Raw genomic sequence first — 16,863 nt, forward strand, 5'->3', positions numbered from 1 at the left:
TCTCATGGAGGCTTGACTCAGCAATGGCAAAATTACACAGCTGTCAACTTCCAAAGCTGGACTTTTGATGAGAAAATGACCCACAGGTTTTGCACTCCTAACTGGAGCCAGCTTGGGATGACCTCGCAGACGCTCCTGAATAAAATGAAAGATCCGACTTTCAAGCATGGTTTGAAAATATTAAAATAAAGTCTCAGTAAAGAAGGACTAGCAGGACGTGAAGGGCAGCGGGGGAGAAAGATGTCGAAGAGAGCAGCTAGGAAAGAGAGAGTGAGTTAATACGGAAAAAGCCTGCGGAACACGAATTTCTCCAGGATCTATGCAGCTTGGATCCCGCACCACCGGCAGCAGGACTGCCCCTGCCACCTCCCCGCCAGCCCTACCCCGGGGCGGGCAGAGGCGGGGGCCGCCCCCCCGCGCCCTCACACCCCTTCATAAGGCGGCGCGGCGGAGGCAGCGCACCCAGCCCGGCTCAGGCTCAGCCCGGCGCGATGGAGACCGGCGGGTGCCGGATGAGCGGCGCGGAGCCGAGCGCGCCGGCCATGATCACGCTGGAGGACCTGGACGGGCTGGCGGAGGAGAGCCCCGACTCGGCGTACCACAGCCAGGGCAGCAGCCTGGAGGAGGAGGCCGAGCGCATGGAGGACGAGGAGCAGGAGCGGCTGCTGAGCTACTGGCAGAGCGTGGGCAGGGGCCACCAGGTGGACGTGCCCCGGGGTAAGAGCCGCCCGCGAGCCTTTAGGCGGGGATTAGCCCGGCGGCGAGCCGGAGCTTTACCGGCCAGCGCCGCCACCCCCCCCCCGCCCCGCGCTGATGTCTGACCCTCAGCTGCGGGGTGTCGTTCTCCCCTCCCTCCCCTCCCCAACCCCGGCAGCTCCGCGGGCTTCCCCGCGGCTGGTGACAGGTTCCCCAGCGGGAAACCTGCAAACCTCCCCCAGAGAGCGCAGGGAACCCTGTCCTGGGAGTGGCCCCCCCACTGTCTCCCAGAGCCCCCCTCATGGCCCCCCCACCCACAGGGCAGCGCCGGGAAGGACGAGCCTGGCAACTCTAAGCCTGAGGTAAAGCTTTGCGCAGGGCTGCTCAGAGGTTTTCTAACTTAGAGAAGCGGCTGCAGTAGCAGTGGATTGACCTATTTATACTAAAAAGCACTGGGGTGAGTTTTCAGTCTTAAATTAAATATTAAATTGACCACCTGCAAAAGCGTTCTCAAGAATAGCTCCTGCACCTGCCCAAAAGCTCAGTCCTTTGAGAAAGATGGTTGAAGTGAAAGATGGCGCAGGGTAAACAAGTAAAAGGATCAACTCTGCCCTTTGACAGTGAGCCTCCAGGCTTATCTTATTAAGAAATTGGTTATTTTCAATTTTAAGAAAGACTGAAGAGTCTGAAAGGCTGTAACAAGGAAGATAACTCCCAGCAAGCAGCAGAGAGTAACTGCAACTTAGCTCCCTCAAACTCTAACTCATCTGCACTGCCCCGCCTAGAGAAGCACAGACTGATCTTTGGCATCTCTGCTGTCAGATAAATCACCTCTGAGAGGCCGGGAGGCAGCAAAGCCTTGAACAGACTGCACTAGACACTACCAAAGTGAAACGACTTATTTAAAGACCTTTTCTATACTCCAACACAGCAAAGAGGGTACAACCTCCCTTTCAAGCCGCACCTACAAGTCTCATCTTCTCTTTCTAATGCTTTAACAATGAAAATTAACGCCCTGTCAGGCAGTAGAAGGGCAAGGGGAGCCTGAGCAGAGGCCTCGGGCTTGCCTGGGTCTCGCTGCCCCCCCTACCTGTCCCCCCTTACTGTGGTTTGCGTCTGTCATCAGCACATCAATTCTGGGGGCGCGGGGGCACGAGGGAGCAGAGCGGGGCTCCTATTTAACATGCAAGGCATGAGCAGGGATGCCACATCGCTCTTTGAACAAGATTCCTTCCCACAGAATTACCTGGTATTCTGATACAAGGTGAAACAAGGCACTGAAATTGCTAAGATTTATTAAGTGGGTAACCAAGTCTAGGAAATATGTCCAAAGTAGTATTTTACCACATTTTAGTTACTGTATTATAAAAGGTTTACTTTATAAACCCTAAGCAAATGTTACAAGAATCTAAATAGTAGTTTTTTCTTTGGACACTGTCAAGGGCTGTACATCAGGAGCGGACTGCATCTCAACTAGAACAGCCCAAGAGTTTCCCAGGCTGGTTTCCCCTGTCCGTAGGGAGCAGGTGGCCCCTCCTGACTCAGGTGCCGCACCCAGGCGGCTGCTGTCACTGCGGCCACGATGTAAGAAAATACAAGACCTTTACTTGGCCGACAGAGCACTCAAGACCTCAACAACAGAATGAGGATTTCCTGTAGTCAAGTGGTAAAGTCTGAAAGATAGGAACACTACCCTCCCTCCCATCAAAAGTTCTGCATGCCACAAGCTTTGACACCTGTTTTATGGTGACAGTAATCCTTTCAAAAAGATGACTTACTCTGTAGTTTTTGTTTAGCACCTTTTAAGTTTAACAGGAGGACTATAAGCATTCTAAAAAAAAAATCTAAGATTTTGCTAGATGCGAACAACAGATAAACTGATATGCCAGCCATGTAATTATCACTGTTAAGAAGATCTTAATCCTATAGTCTGACTGAGCTATGCCAAACCTTGCAACAAAAAGGTAAATTAAAGGTGAAGAAAGGTATAATCTAACCTACTTGGCTTGAAAACTCCCATTTTATCTACTCCCAGTAGAAGCAGGAAACATGCTACAGCAGTACTTTTAAATTTCTCAATTCTAATTTCCATGTAAGAACATTCATTCCCAAGCAAGCTCAGGGAAGCTGCCATCCATCAAAACCATCTACTTGCTAAACCACAAAGTTGTCTAGAGATAACCGGCGTACGAGCAGCACGCTCCGAGCTCACAGACCCCAGCTCCAGATCGGACTTTAGGTCCGAATCGCCAGTGGTTTCCCAGCAGTGCCAGTGTACCTCCCCCGCGGGGGTCACCTCCCGTGGCGGCAGCGAGGCCGCTGGCAGCCCAACCTCTGCCACCGAAGGGCTGTGGAGCCCCCGCTGACACCAGCCCCAGGCCCGCAGACACCTCCCAGAGCTGCTGCCCCATCCCTCAGGCCCAGGGGCTTTTCAGCAGGAGAGTTCTGGCTGCCAGCACCACGCAGGCCATCTCCTCTACTCCTCTGTGTGCGTGAACGTTATTTAAGGGTGCAGCTGATGAGTACACCCCATTTCCGTGACACCACCAGCAGCTCCGGTCAGACATAAATTAAGACATGCAACAATTTCAATAATGTTCCTAACAAGTCTTGTCAAATGTGCCTTAGCTGTATAAATCCCCTTGTAAAGATTCGCCTCTTCCACAATACCTACCTATAATACCAACTGTAATTGCAATTTTGAAATGCAATTAAGCCAAGCCCTTACCTACCTCCCTCTACTGCTACAACTCATCTTGCCCTGTCCTGTCACACCAGCATTTAGGTTTGTAGGCTTGGACAGATGACATGTAAATCAAGCAACTCACTTGCTTTAGGGCAGTATCACCTTAAGCATCATGCAGGTTAAAATATTTATAACCCAAATGTTATATTGTCATATGGGCATGGATTCACACACTGAAGACTAAAGCTCCTGAAAGGATTTTAATTAGTTGTAATCCCTATCCTGTGCATTAATATAGAAGGAAAAAAAGAAAAAAACCCACATTCATCAACAAAGGAATTAAAAATAGAGTTAACTTTTCTAGTCATAAAACGTTTCCTGATTCTTGAATACTCTGTGGAAAATTCAGTGCTGAAGTCTAATCTACATTTATTTTTCTCTCAGCCTCCAAAGACATTGACTTTACATGTCAGTTATTACTTACATTAAGTGTTTCCTAATGACATGTAAAAAAAAAAAAAAATGTTTAAAATGAACTGAAGTCTAGCTTTCTGCCCTTTATTAAAAGGATCTTGACTATTCCAAATAGTCTTAAAGCTCAAACCCCTGCACTGGCTGCCAGGAGATGTAGGTTTGATTCCCAGCTCAGCTACAGATTTTCCAGGTAACCTAGGCCATGTGAATTCTCCTGCATCTTAATTCTCCTCTTCTCTGAGACATGAACAATACTCTCTTCCCCCATCATCCTGCCTTTTCCAGTTAAGATACTGAGGCACTTAAAACACCCAAGAGAAGGGCTCTTACTCCAGCTGAAACGTTAGTCCTCGTCACGCAGGTCTGATACATACCATGAGGTAGTATGGCAGAAATTCACATCCAGACTTTCAAACACTCTACATAAAATTTAAGTTTCTAATCCTCTACTAAAGTTCAGAAATGTCTGTATTACTTCAGCTTTGAAAGGCTGGGGACTAACTCTTTTGGAAGAGAGGCTTTCTGTTCCAAAGACCAACCTTATAGTCCGAGTTGCCAAGCCTGTCTGTTCGGGATCAACTTCTAAGCAGAAGTTATTTACGAACTGCAGCTCGAACTGGCATCAAAGGCAACCACGGTTGCAAATACACCTAATCCAACCACATTTAAGTGACAGGAGCACAGAAGTACTAGAATATGTTAGTATTATATAGGCAGGTATAATATATTTGCTGCTTCTCTCTCTTTGAGCTCGGCTGGGAGGTGTAACGATTAATACCGACTGGATGATTGCTGCTGTCACTGCGTCTAGAAACAGAGGATAGGTTTGCATTTAATTTCTTACCAAATGTGAGAATTATTCGAGAAGTCACAGCACATTTCAGTTCCAACTCGGTATCGGTAAGCGAGCATGTGGGTGCTTAGAGCTCTTCACCAGGAGTCAGCTCTTAACACTCTCCTTCACATAATGATCCGCCAGCACCATGTGCCAGCTCAGACCAGAAGCAATGACATGTTAGACCGTACTCCAAGCCCATCTTCTTCCAAAGGGCAAGACCACAGACAACGGCGAACACAAGCAGCATGCAAAGCACACGGTGTCCCTGTTAGGCAAAGAAGGTTGGCACATTCCATTTCATCTTTACAAATGCTTTGTGGTGACTATTTGAGAAGGCTGAACCACTCCACTTCCTGCTGCCAGGTGTAACGGACCTGACAAACAGAACAGTGAAACTTGCTTTGCTGTACTCCCGCCTTTATATAAGTTATTCAATTTTGCTAACATGTTAATATTCACTCTCAACAGTCTTCTGCCCCTTCCAAACAGAAATAAAACCTTTCATCTAATGTACTTGTATCTAATCTGACAGCACGTATGTATAAAACTACTATGCAACAAAAAGCAAATCTGTTAACGCAAATCTATGTTCTAATTTTTTTGCGAAACAATCGCATGTCTTTTTAAGTTCTCCACTGAAAGATACATTGAGGAATTCATCTTATATTTCCTTACTTTAACAGGACACATTTCTCCTTCCTCATCTGTAGCTTCCACACTTCGATCCCCCTCCACACCCCACCGTCAGTTCCTCCCCTCCAGCCCCAGCACCTCAGGTTCCCACAGCCCCTTCAGTGCTTTGCCCTGCCCCAGCCAGCCGGCAGCACCCCGAGGTCGGCAGTGCCACTGCTGTACCACGGCGTGAAGAGCAGCTTCACGGCACCCTGCTGGGGCTCTCGCAGGGAACCACCACGGTAGCTGGGCACCAGCGGCTGCCAGGCGAGCCAGGACACTGGGCCAACAGCCCGGCTGCACCATAGCTCCCAGAGACAACACGGGCTGCACGCGCCCGCCGTGTATCCTGGCCAGCCACAGCACTGAAACAGGCCTAACAGCAAACACTGGACTTAAATACCGGACATAAAACATCTTCTGGAAGTGACAGGAGCTCCCACAGTAGTAGTGAACCTGCAAACGAGAGCAGCCAGCTTGGCTCCCGTCTTCATGTGGATACACGTTAATCCAGCACCGAAGAAGTCGCTGGAATTGGCAGCATCATCTGGGCAGGGATGGAAAACTGCACCGCCAAAAGCTCCCTGTGGGTGCTTGTTTAACAGCAACATGTGAGGGGTGGGAGGGTGAAACGTGCTCCTGAGGGTACAGAAGTCAGGTCACCTTTATATAACTACTGAAGAGCAAACTAGCAACGAAGTCCCCTGAAGTTTAACTAAGAACTGAAACACATTGCATTCTTCTTCCCACAGCCTCTGTCTAAAATTGCACACGTGTTATTTTGTTGCAGACATGGCAGAGCCAATTCAGCAGCTGACCAGAAACAACAATCCCCAGGAGAGACAGACCATCCCATTTACTCTGATCCAGCGCAAAGAAAAGGTACAACCTCCCCTGGTTGAGGCTGTAACAGTGTTTTCAGTATTCCTACCCAGCTTCCAAAACCACCTTTCTTCATAAAATTATTTTAGCCATTTAGGATTTTTAACATCGTAAGTGCAAAGCATTGTAACTGGATAACTACATTTCATTTTTAACTTATCACCATTTTTACATGTGTGAGTTTTTTTAAGGTAGAAACTAGCAGGAATGTCAGAAAACAGCCAGGAATTAGAGTCTTTGTGACATTTTATAATTATTTTAACAAAAAACCCTCATATTTTGACATTGGAAATAAAATGCCTATTTTCTTCATTTAAATCAATGCATTTGCTTCTTTACACAATCATGTTAACAAAACCTTAGCAAAGATTACCCAAAAGATTAATACGTGAATTTAAAACCAAACATATACTTTTGTATCATGGATCATTATCAAACAAAGCAGCAATTTGCAAACCCATCTTATCAAAACCATCTCATCCTCTAATGAAGAATCGAAACTGATGTCCAGCAAATTGTTTACAGCTCAGGAAACGTGGAAACAAGTGCCTAACCTTAAATATATGACAAAGCAAGGAAACGTTTACTAACCATCTATGAAGATTTCTTGTCACATGTCATTTAAATAGATCTATATAACCCAAATTTATAAATACCGCAATTTGATAGAGTGTATTTCATCTGAATAGTTTGGGACTCCTGACTATTTGTGTTGTAATTAAATGCTCGAAAGCAATTTCTCAGTACTACTGTAATAACTACAGATAAAAATAAGGTTATCCAGTGTTAACTGCAACTAAATGTTTAATACTGCAAGTCCAAAAGATGGCAGTTCCTGATTTTAAAGGAGAACTACCTGGAAGGCTGCTGAAGTAAATTTTGGTCCAAGATCAGCAGCATATCCCTTCTGGATTTCCAGGAGGAAGGACTGAAATTCACATGTTCCTTTCAAGATCATCTCACTGACAGATGACAAAAGATGCAGTTATTCTTGTACTCCAGTAAGATGCAGACACTGCACAGGGTTTGGATATCTACTTATTATATACCAGCTCAGACCTTGGAATGCAGCACAGGTGAACTAAGTATTAAACAGAATGTGTTTAAGGTAAAGCTGACACCAAGACTTAAAACCATCCCTCATGCTTGCTGTTCTCCTGGTCGTACACCTAGGGAAACTGGTTTCTTGATGCTCTAAGTAAAGCACTGAAATATGGTTTGGCTTTTGTTTGTTTGCTCAGGTATTTTAGGTGATTAAGTTAAAATATAAAATTTTGATCTTACTGTGTTTGCAGCTTGGAGATCTGCTTTACGAAAAACGTCAGTATGGAAAAGCCAAGTGGGCTTGTATAAAAATGAAAGAAAAACAGTATGAACAGAGCATATGCCTTGGATTCATGAAGCTTATGAGGTACATTTGTGAGCAGAATTCCTCAGGTAATTGGTACCACAATTCTACATTAAAGTTAAAACATTATATTTCCGCAGTAGCTCCTCCCACCTGGGGAGATACTTAGATCAGCTGTTTCCAAATGCTCCACCCTGTCTATAGGGACATTTTCCTGTAATCCAGCCTCTCCAGCAGAGTCCAAACCAAAATGCTGCTCCCTCTGCATGCACACTTGAAGAGAACCTCTGCGGGAAGCCACCACTGTCTCCAGGGCATTGTGACCACCACAACTGCCTGGGAATTGGCACTGGCTATTTTTATAGCTATAAATGAGGCTTTTGCTACAGAATTTGAGTGGTTTAGTTTTCACAGCAGTACTGAAAAATTTGTGTGGTGGAAGCATATTTTCTAGAAAGATAATCCAGTTTTAACTCAAGTATTTTAAAACAAGGGCAAGTCCACCGTGTCCTTGATAGCTTTGCCTGCATGAAAAATATGCACCTAGTTTCCAATCCAATTTAATCCAGTTTCAACTTCTGGCCACCTGCTCTCATTTTTTTCATTCTCCAGTTGATTAAAAAGTATTGCAGTGCCCAGTGTTTTGTTCTGTAATAATACATGCGTTGTAATCAAGTCAACCCTTAATTTTCTTTCCAAGAGACGGAAAACACTGTTCACAAAAGCTTTTCCTTAATCAGGTATTTTCCCTGCTCTCCCCATTCTTTTAGCACTTTAACACGGTTTAAACGTAATTTTGGCTCCAGAACAGTGCTGTTTTGTTTTTGAACTGTGTACAGAACCAAAGTTCCCCCTCCCAGTCATCGCTGCTACCTGCACAGTCAAAATCACAACCTTTTCCTATAGCCCTGCCAAAACACAGCAGCATGTTTGATAACAGCAAGTCCTAAATGAATTCACAGTGCAGCCCCCTTGTCTTGCCTGATTGTTCGCTTGCAAACATTTAAACGTGACACAAGGTCGGTTTACAAGATAAACACTTCCCTCTTAAGAGGGGGAAAGAAGTTAAGACAAACTCCTTGCCCTACATGAAGATGGGAGAGCTCATCAAACACCACACTGTAGACATACACGCACACATATTTGCACGTGTAGGTTTTAGAGATACATACACACACAAACTACAAGGGATAATAAAATGCTACTTCCACTTGGAGTACACAACTCCATTTTCTAAAGCATCCTACTGAATTCCTTTTAGTAGTGAAACTCTTTCTGCTCTGGCAGTCTTTTTATATTACTCAGAAATTCTTCAGTCACTTTATATGAGTTCAGAAGTCAAGCACGGTATGCAGACCTCCTCTGGTACGTTCTAAAAGTCACGCGTGTCTCCCTCCTCAGGACTGTACTTGGGGATAACAATCCCCATCGTGACCATAGTCCATACAAACGAGTCTCAGTCGGAGATGACGCCGTCAGTGACAGTAGCGTACTACCTGCCCGAAGTGCTGCAGGACGAGCCGCCCCATCCTTTTGACTCCGACATAATCATTGAAGAGTGGCCTTCTACTATTGTTTATAGCAGGTAAGAAACATTTTAATTTTGTTCTAGTAAAAATGGTAAAAAGAGGCAGTTTTCAATTTGGGCATGTTACACCTTCTAAATCAAGTTCTAAAAGCTGACAAACAGTAAAACTTGATTTTCAGTAAGTGTTAAAGCAGCCTGCTTTAGGAAACTGGGGTATTCAGGAAATAATGGTTACCAATGTACTTGGTAAAATGATGCATCTGTACATGTGACATACAAGCATTTCAAAACACAGATTAAGGTGTAGCCGGGAACAAAGCATCTGACGTAACACTGCAAATTCTAAGAAAAACCCGTTATCTGTTTGAGATCAATCACCGTCAGGTCGTATCATTTGTGAAACTTGACTAAATAATTTAGAAGGAAGCATTTCTAGACTCTGGAAAAAAACCCATGGATTTTAAAAAGAACTTGATACGAAGTTGACTGTTACAGGAGCTTCAGAGGAATCACCAATGAAGACTCTATAATGAGAGAAATAAACCTGTTGGCGGAAATCCTGGAGAGTCCCGAGTTGTGTTTGCAGGATACGTTCATCATCGCGGGATATACAAATCCAGCTGCTGCCAACCGACACAACGAGATATGGTTCCTTCAGAGGCCATAGCCTCCCACCTCTGATGCCATCCCTCACTGGGATCATTCTGATTTGCTGGCAGAATCTTACAGGTGAATCACGCGAGACTAGATGTCAAACCCTCAAAGATTTTAGAAATGTGGCTTTTAGCCAGTTTAGCAAGGCAATCACTCCAACGGAATAACCAGAGCTAACACTGGAAACATACAGTTTCCTATGTCAGCTTTTACAGTTTTTACACAGTTTTTATGGAGATTTTTAGCACTTTAAAAGTTAGTTCACCTTTTTTTACAAGATAAGGGAGACAGAGACCTCTCTCCTCGTCCGCTTCTTAGCGCCTCTAGACCGCTTGTGGCTTGGGACAGTCCTAGGGGAGATCCCGGAGCCCCCGCGCCGGCTGCTCTGGGCACCCAGTGCTGCAGCAGCCACCGGATGGTGGGACACCCCTTACAGCCACCTCACACACACAGGCTGCGCTTCACAAAAAAAATGTTCACCTCTTAATGTCTGAAGAGAACTACCAGATTTAGACCACTAGGATTAAACCAGGGAGTAAGAGCCAGCCAGCGCTGACTGCTTTTAATGTCATCATCTGTGGAGCAGAGATTCTTAATGCTTACCTCAAAAAGCATCCAGCCAAAGTACTTTTAGCCTTGAGAAGAGACCAAGGCAGCAGAACAGTCCTAATGCTCATTAAAGTTTTGACAGCAAAGGTCACAGGTTACCTGACACACTCATAGTAACCCCATGACCATATCTGGCATTCTGAAATAGAAAGTGGTTATTTTTAACTCTTCAGTTTTCTGAACACTTTCTTCTTACAACTGTGCTGAATGTTAAAACACTGGAGCTGAAGCGAGTACTTTGTTCAGTACTTTTTACGCTCTTCTGGCAGTACCACATTATTAATGTTATAAATGATACAAATATTTCACAGAACCACAGGAAAAATTTCAGCTAGAAGTGACCTCTGGCAGTCACCTGGTCCAGGCTGCTCAGGGCCTCACACAGTTGGATTTCGAGCATCTCCAGGGATGAGGAGCCCGTAACCCCTCTGGGCCCTGTTCCGCTATCTGACCACCCTCACTGTGAGAATTTTCCTTCCTCATAGCTAACTTTCCATGTTGCAGCTTGTTTCTTTTACCCTTCATCTATATGGTAATTCTTCAAGCAGACAACTGCTAGTCTAGCACGCTGTGACTGAGCCCCAAGCTCCCCTAGCTCCGCACACCTCAGAAGGTCTGAAGGCAGCGTTCGCGCTCCGCTGTTTCCTACAGTTAAAGAGCACCTCCTGCACTTTAGAATCGGGGTAGCAAACAGTTCTGCTCCCAGAAATCCCTTCTTAACGTCTCCCCTTACAGATACGATAGTCGAGTTTAATACTTAACAGAAGTAAATGTCTTTTTACATAAAATGTCATGAAGTACATCACCGGCATTACTTACTGATTACAGGATTTAGGCTTTAAATAGAGCTTTTGTGTCACTCGGTTACAACGCAGCAAACGGCAGCCAGAGCCAGGGTCTGCTGGCTTACAGGAAATTGCCAAACAAGGTGTAGTCCTTCGGAACAGAGGTACAGGTCTCAGGAACTCCTGGTTCCACAAGGCTCTCTGCTGCCCAGAACTGACTTTATGCCTAATCTCAAACCTCTGGCTGAGCAGCAGGACCAGGGAGTGGTCCGCTGACCGTCCTTGACCAGGACCGAGGTGGCTTCTGGTGGCCACTGCCCCCAGGGATGCCTCAGGGAATGGCAAGGAAAAGGAGGAAAGCAAAAAGAAAAGAAAAAGACAGACAGAAAAGCCTTCGTTTTAACACAAACAAACTGACAGTCTTTGTGGGGAGATAAAAACCAAAAAAGCAGTCCTCACTCTCTTCTGAATGTCTGCTATCCTGGCTGTTCAGACACCCGGCCCTAGTCCAGCACAGAGATCTGTACTGCTACAAACTCACTGCATGCTAAACCGAGGCGGGGAAATCTCTGAAAAGACTCTGGGTTTGGGATCTTCTTATCCCAACCAGAAAGCAATCAAATCTGGCTTGCCAGGTGACAGCACAAATGCTTGTGCCAGTTGTGGCTATGACTCAGAACCGCTTTGATGTGCCACTTTAAATGCACATCAAAGTATTTCTTACTTAACAGAACGAGACGATGAAGGTACCTGTCATGTCTTTTATTCCTCTCAATTTGTTCAAGATACAGGATCATAGCTTGGGAGGGGCAAATAAAAAAAACCAGATTTCCCTTTCAATATGTTGAATTGTTTCCTGTTTGATTTTTATTTATTTTGCTTTTCTTTAACATTTCCTCAAACTGTTTGGCAATGCCAGCCAGTATTAAAGTGAAAGTTAACAAATTAATGGAAAACAATAAAAAGTTTTTAAAAACTGAGTTGAGCAGAGAGCCCAGGGAAGCATTAAATAACAGGGGGTTTTTTGCCCTCACGCCCCCCTCCCCAATTTTTCTAAGAGCAAGTAAAAACATGTTTCACATTTGACAAGATTTTATGGCAAATTAAAGATGCTTCTGCAATTTGATTGCTTTTGCCAGTTATAGAAATTATTTTAATGCTTTGGCACAACGAATGCCAAACGTCTACTGGAAATAGTTAAATCCTCTCACCATAAAGTACCAGTTTGTACATATTTTAAACGTCTATTGCAAAAAGCATTTGCTGTATCTTATGTCTCTTTCCATAGGAAATCTTCACCTAAATACTTCTGTGACTCAGCTACTTGTGGGTATGTTATAGAAACATTCTTGTTGCTGAAATATAAAAATAAGGTATTTATCTGAATGTGCTGATATCCTAACCGCAGCAAAGTGTTCAGTGTTGTTTTATGTAAAGCTGTGAATTCCAGGATAGTATTTATTTGGACTTAGGTTAGACAGCTTCTGCAGCTGAGGACCAATTAATCTCACGTTTGAAGATACACTTTATGGCAGTGGAACACTGCACCAACTCATGTAACTGGCCCTCACAAGCACCGGCACAAAGAATTGTGTTTTTTCGCTGACACACCATAAAGTTTACTTAACAGGTACACCACCAAATGCCAAGGAAACATTACAATTACTGAATAACATCACCTGAGAGAGTTTGAAAACATCATGTCAAGCATGATTACTTGTTACCAGAACAGGTGTTTTATTATCCACCCGTGGCTCTACTTTGGAAGCCATTAATGGATATTCATTTTTAATTTGAAGCTCTTAGATTTCCACTATTCAAAGGAGATAATAAAACAGAATTCACCCATATTTTCAGAAGATTAAATGATGTAGCCTTAACAGATAAATGTTGTCCCGCATACTGTGTATTTTTCAAACAAGCATTAGTGCCTAATAAGTTTATTCCAGCTATTGTGATACTCAGGGCCTTGCTTACTGTATGTATACAAATATAAATGTAATTTTTCTGGCATTGTTGTGTTGTGCTGTTTTACACTGTTCTTCATTTTCACTGAATTGTTGTCTTGTTTACTGTCATGGTGTGTCAAAATTAAAGATAATGATTTTATTGTGCAGAGTACACCGGGCTTTCATTTCTGTAGCATACAAGTCCTTTTGCTATCTTTCCTTTGAACGGGAACAGCAGAAGTCCCAAGCTGCTATTCTGATTTTACAAAAGCCATTTAAGCCCCAAATTTGAAAAGGTCGCTCTAAGACCCCAAAAACTTAAATAACTTTCAAAAACCCATACATTCTTTGATATAAACATGCACATTTGGAGCTGTGTGTCTACATGCTGCGGCCAGCAGGTCTGCCAGCCACCTCCCTGCTCCTGGCTGCAGGAGCCCTCTGCAGTCCCCCTCTAGTCAAGCGTCCAGCACAGCCTCCCCAGTTCCTACTGGAGCACAGACTGGGGCAGGACTGGTGTCAGAATCAAACAGCGGAGCAGCAGTGAGTTTTCTCCTAAATCCTGAAGCCATTCCGAACATACTTCACAGCTGATTCTTTTGGCAAGAGACAAGGCTAACGCAACAGGTACTTGTTGCTTCTGTGCCTGCACTCACGTTGCATCCTGACTCAAACTGCACAGGAGCCAAAACGCAGGAGCATGGTAAAGGGTGGAACTGAACTTCAGGGCACAGCCGAGGACCGTCCTGTCGCTGTGCTGCAGAAAAATGCACAACCACACAAACACCTCTGCAGGAACTGAGCCCCTTTTGGAAGTGCTGGGGTCTAAGACTAAGGCTTGGTGTGCCCAGGAACAGGGGAACAGGCAAGGCACCACCCCTTCACCCTGTGTTGTTACAAGCCCTATTTCCTAAGTAAAGCATCAGCAAATACCAGATCAAAGAAAGGAAACAGAAACCACTGAAGCCACAGTGAAAATTTAGCCAAGGTTTGTCTATACTCCTCAATTACACCAGATTAGCCAAACCTACGTGCCGATTTCAGCCGAAATCTCCAGTGAAACACCTCAAATGGAATCCCCGCACTCAACACGAGCGTTCAGAGGCACCTGCAGTGACGCAAAACTACCTTTAAACTTGTTGCTATCTTATCAGCAGAACTTCCTCAATTAAATACACTCTCAGGTTACTGGTTGGAAAACAGCTGATCTAATTCAATCTAGAATATGAATGAAGTTTGCCTTCCAATGGTCTTCACATAACTGCACCGAAATCATTAAACTTTAACCAAAAACATACTCTAAGGTCAACAGTCTGATACTAACTTAATCCCATTTTTTTAATGTTTGTTACTAAAAAAAGAACACACATTTTGAACTTCTCAGAGTGGTATCTTATGTAATACCATTTGTCTGCTAGTACCTTACTGAGGAGACACAGACCCTTAAGTCATCATCGACTGGCTAACAGTTGATGTAATACCCCTGCTAGCCCGTCCTGTATTTGGGCATTACCTCCTGGTAAAAGAGAAAAGAGCTCTCAAGAGAAAAATAAACAATAATAAAACTCAAACAAACAAAAAACCCAAGGAGAACTAAGTACACTTACAGATGACTTAAAGCTCTAGAGAATATTCTTAATTAGAGACAATGTTTCAGCCCATATACAGTTTAAGGCTGGCAATAACCTGGACAACACAAGCGTGGCCATTCTCAACATCGGAATACTACTCAATTCAGCCAAATTAAGAAACCCCCAGTTTAGGTCTCATGTCAATTTTACAAGGACTCCTGAAAGAGGATGAGAAAACTAATCAAATTGTAAGTTTTCCACCAGAGCTTTTTAAGTTATTGCAAGGTAACAGGTTATCATTGGTGCAAAGTGAAACAGCAGCTGGTGTAGTTGAAACCATGTTTTTTCTTTGCCTTATACTCAAAGGCAAAGTTAATTTCATAGGGAAGTGTTACCTTTATAAGTTATTGCCAGCGTAGACAGAAATGTTACAATAGGGAGGGAGATGATGTATTTAGTGACACTGTCTGTTTAATGATAAAGAAACACAACAACTCACCCGGATGTAAGCATTCTGGATTTCCACCAGTTCTTCACCAAGTGGAACAACAATTTTTTCCACTTGTCGCTCATGAGAATAAGGCTGAATTTCTGGAGAATCTTCAGCACATAGCTCTATCTGGGCAATGAGTAAGTTGGAAATAACTTGCTGCACAGCCTGAGAAGCCACCAAAAAAAAAAATAATGTATTTGTTAACACTCCAACAGTGCAAGTCAGTATCGCATGAAAGCGGTTATTTCCATATTTTAGCAGGCCTTGAATATAATTGTAAGGAAAAGGTACTGACTAGCTACAGATGAAAAAGGAAAGACTCTCCACCAAAAGATCTCAAGTAGTACACAAAGAGGCAGTATGGCAAGCTCGTGAATGCAGACAGCGTGCAAATGCAGGAGGGCTAGAGGGACAGAACTCTCCTTTGGCTTCAGGTGCACCATGAAATACCTGATGAGACGTAACCTGAAGCTATGAGCTTAAACTGAACCGGGGCGGCCATCTGCCTTAGACTAAAAACCAAAGCCTTACTTATATTTACACAGTACACCACACCAAACAGAATATGAAAGCCATTTCGCATTGGGAGTATATTCTTTCTGGTTCAAGTAGGTTTGTATTCCCAAAAACTAAAAGGTATTTTTTCCTTTTAGAAATGTTGGGAAATAAATATTACAAAGACTACAGCATGAAAAAGACAAACCCTCAACAACTAATGGACTGTGAAGAGATTCGCTTTTTATGCGCAAATCTAACAGACTCCAGTATCCTCCACGGTGTTCAAAGTGTATCGAACAGTATTAAACACAGCTGCTACTGAAACTTCATCATTCCAACCATGCAAGTAGATTTGACTCACCTTTGTATCACTGCCTGGTGTGGCACTTAGGGCCAAGATCCGAAACTGATTTGTGTATTTGCTTAGTTCCCTTACAACCTGAGAACAGGAAAGTTTCCATTAATATCCTGAAAGGAGATTATTTGCTTATACAAACTGTATTGATGAAAACATACACTAAATGGAAAGAGCTTAACAAAATATTCTAAAAAGAGTATACCTAAAATCAAATGGGAACCAGGAAGCATTCAGTTTATAACTATTTTATCCAAAAACACTTAATCTTGATTAAGTGTATTACCCCAGCCCTATTCAGCAGAACAACCTTGGTAAATTCCAAAATTATTTTTCACTTGATTTAACAAAAGATTAACAGCACACTAACTCAAGCGAGCTGCCAAAAAGTTTGAAGAACCACTCTAAAAAGAGTAAATCGTGGATGATTAGTCCCATGAAACCTGAACAGAGATTAGATGACAACCACCATGACAACCAGCATTCAGTCAAGTCTCACTTGGAAATCCTGCACTAGCCATTGGTAAAATGGGTGAATACTCCTCAGACTCGCCATGTTCCCATTCTACAACCCTCTCCAAGAGCAAAACTGGGACCAGTACAACAGCTGGTGAACATTCAAGCAATAACCAAATCACCTCCCTGCTTCATTGTCCCCCAGAGCTGAACTCTGCCCACGCTACCAGCGCACACCACACCTTCTGACCAGCCACCCTGCGCCACACAGGGACAGGGAAAACAGACAAATAACACAACATAACATAAAAGCTACAGAGAATAAGTGAATGGAGACTAAAGAGGAATTCAAATTGTGCTGATAGTTCC

The 16,863-nt window shown here is 43.8% G+C and overlaps 2 protein-coding genes across 10 annotated transcripts in view; one reads left to right on the forward strand and one right to left on the reverse strand.

Moving 5' to 3' along the window:
- Nucleotides 1-16,863, reverse strand: part of FANCM (FA complementation group M) — a 71,887-nt gene that overhangs the window by 52,619 nt on the left and 2,405 nt on the right. For 7 of the 8 annotated variants that reach the window (XR_012629008.1, XR_012629009.1, XM_074869269.1 and 4 more), the window contains exons 3-4: nucleotides 16,045-16,122; nucleotides 15,192-15,350 (exon numbers count right to left, since the gene is read on the reverse strand). Coding sequence is in view for 5 of the 8 variants with exons in the window: in XM_074869269.1 (XP_074725370.1) it covers nucleotides 15,192-15,350; nucleotides 16,045-16,122 (237 nt within the window). In the remaining 3 variants the exon portion in view is untranslated. Of the gene's footprint in view, nucleotides 1-15,191; nucleotides 15,351-16,044; nucleotides 16,123-16,863 lie in introns of those variants that run through there. The other variant, XM_074869273.1, reaches the window with a different exon arrangement.
- Nucleotides 478-13,281, forward strand: LOC141943622 (heme-binding protein 2-like). Of its 2 annotated transcripts, XR_012629007.1 has the most exons (6): nucleotides 478-717; nucleotides 6,157-6,248; nucleotides 7,544-7,685; nucleotides 8,998-9,181; nucleotides 9,620-9,853; nucleotides 12,461-13,281. XR_012629007.1 is itself a non-coding variant. In XM_074869266.1 (5 exons), exons 1-5 carry the CDS (start codon nucleotides 492-494, stop codon nucleotides 9,789-9,791), a joined length of 816 nt encoding a protein of 271 aa, XP_074725367.1. In that variant the 5' UTR covers nucleotides 478-491; the 3' UTR covers nucleotides 9,792-13,281. The 2 variants fall into 2 exon arrangements, 1 of the variants encoding a protein (XP_074725367.1); XM_074869266.1 differs by having other exon boundaries at nucleotides 9,620-13,281.

Source organism: Strix uralensis, chromosome 4 (genome assembly GCF_047716275.1).
Source record: "Strix uralensis isolate ZFMK-TIS-50842 chromosome 4, bStrUra1, whole genome shotgun sequence".
Classification (NCBI taxonomy): Eukaryota; Metazoa; Chordata; class Aves; order Strigiformes; family Strigidae; genus Strix; species Strix uralensis.

Bases quoted from the DNA above. Each gene is read 5' to 3' on its own strand.
- LOC141943622 (XM_074869266.1), top strand. From the start codon at position 492: ATGGAGACCGGCGGGTGCCGGATGAGCGGCGCGGAGCCGAGCGCGCCG. The intron at 7,686-8,997 runs GTAATTGGTACC...CTCCCTCCTCAG, and splicing joins TTGTGAGCAGAATTCCTCAG to GACTGTACTTGGGGATAACA. The intron at 9,182-9,619 runs GTAAGAAACATT...TGACTGTTACAG, and splicing joins TCTACTATTGTTTATAGCAG to GAGCTTCAGAGGAATCACCA.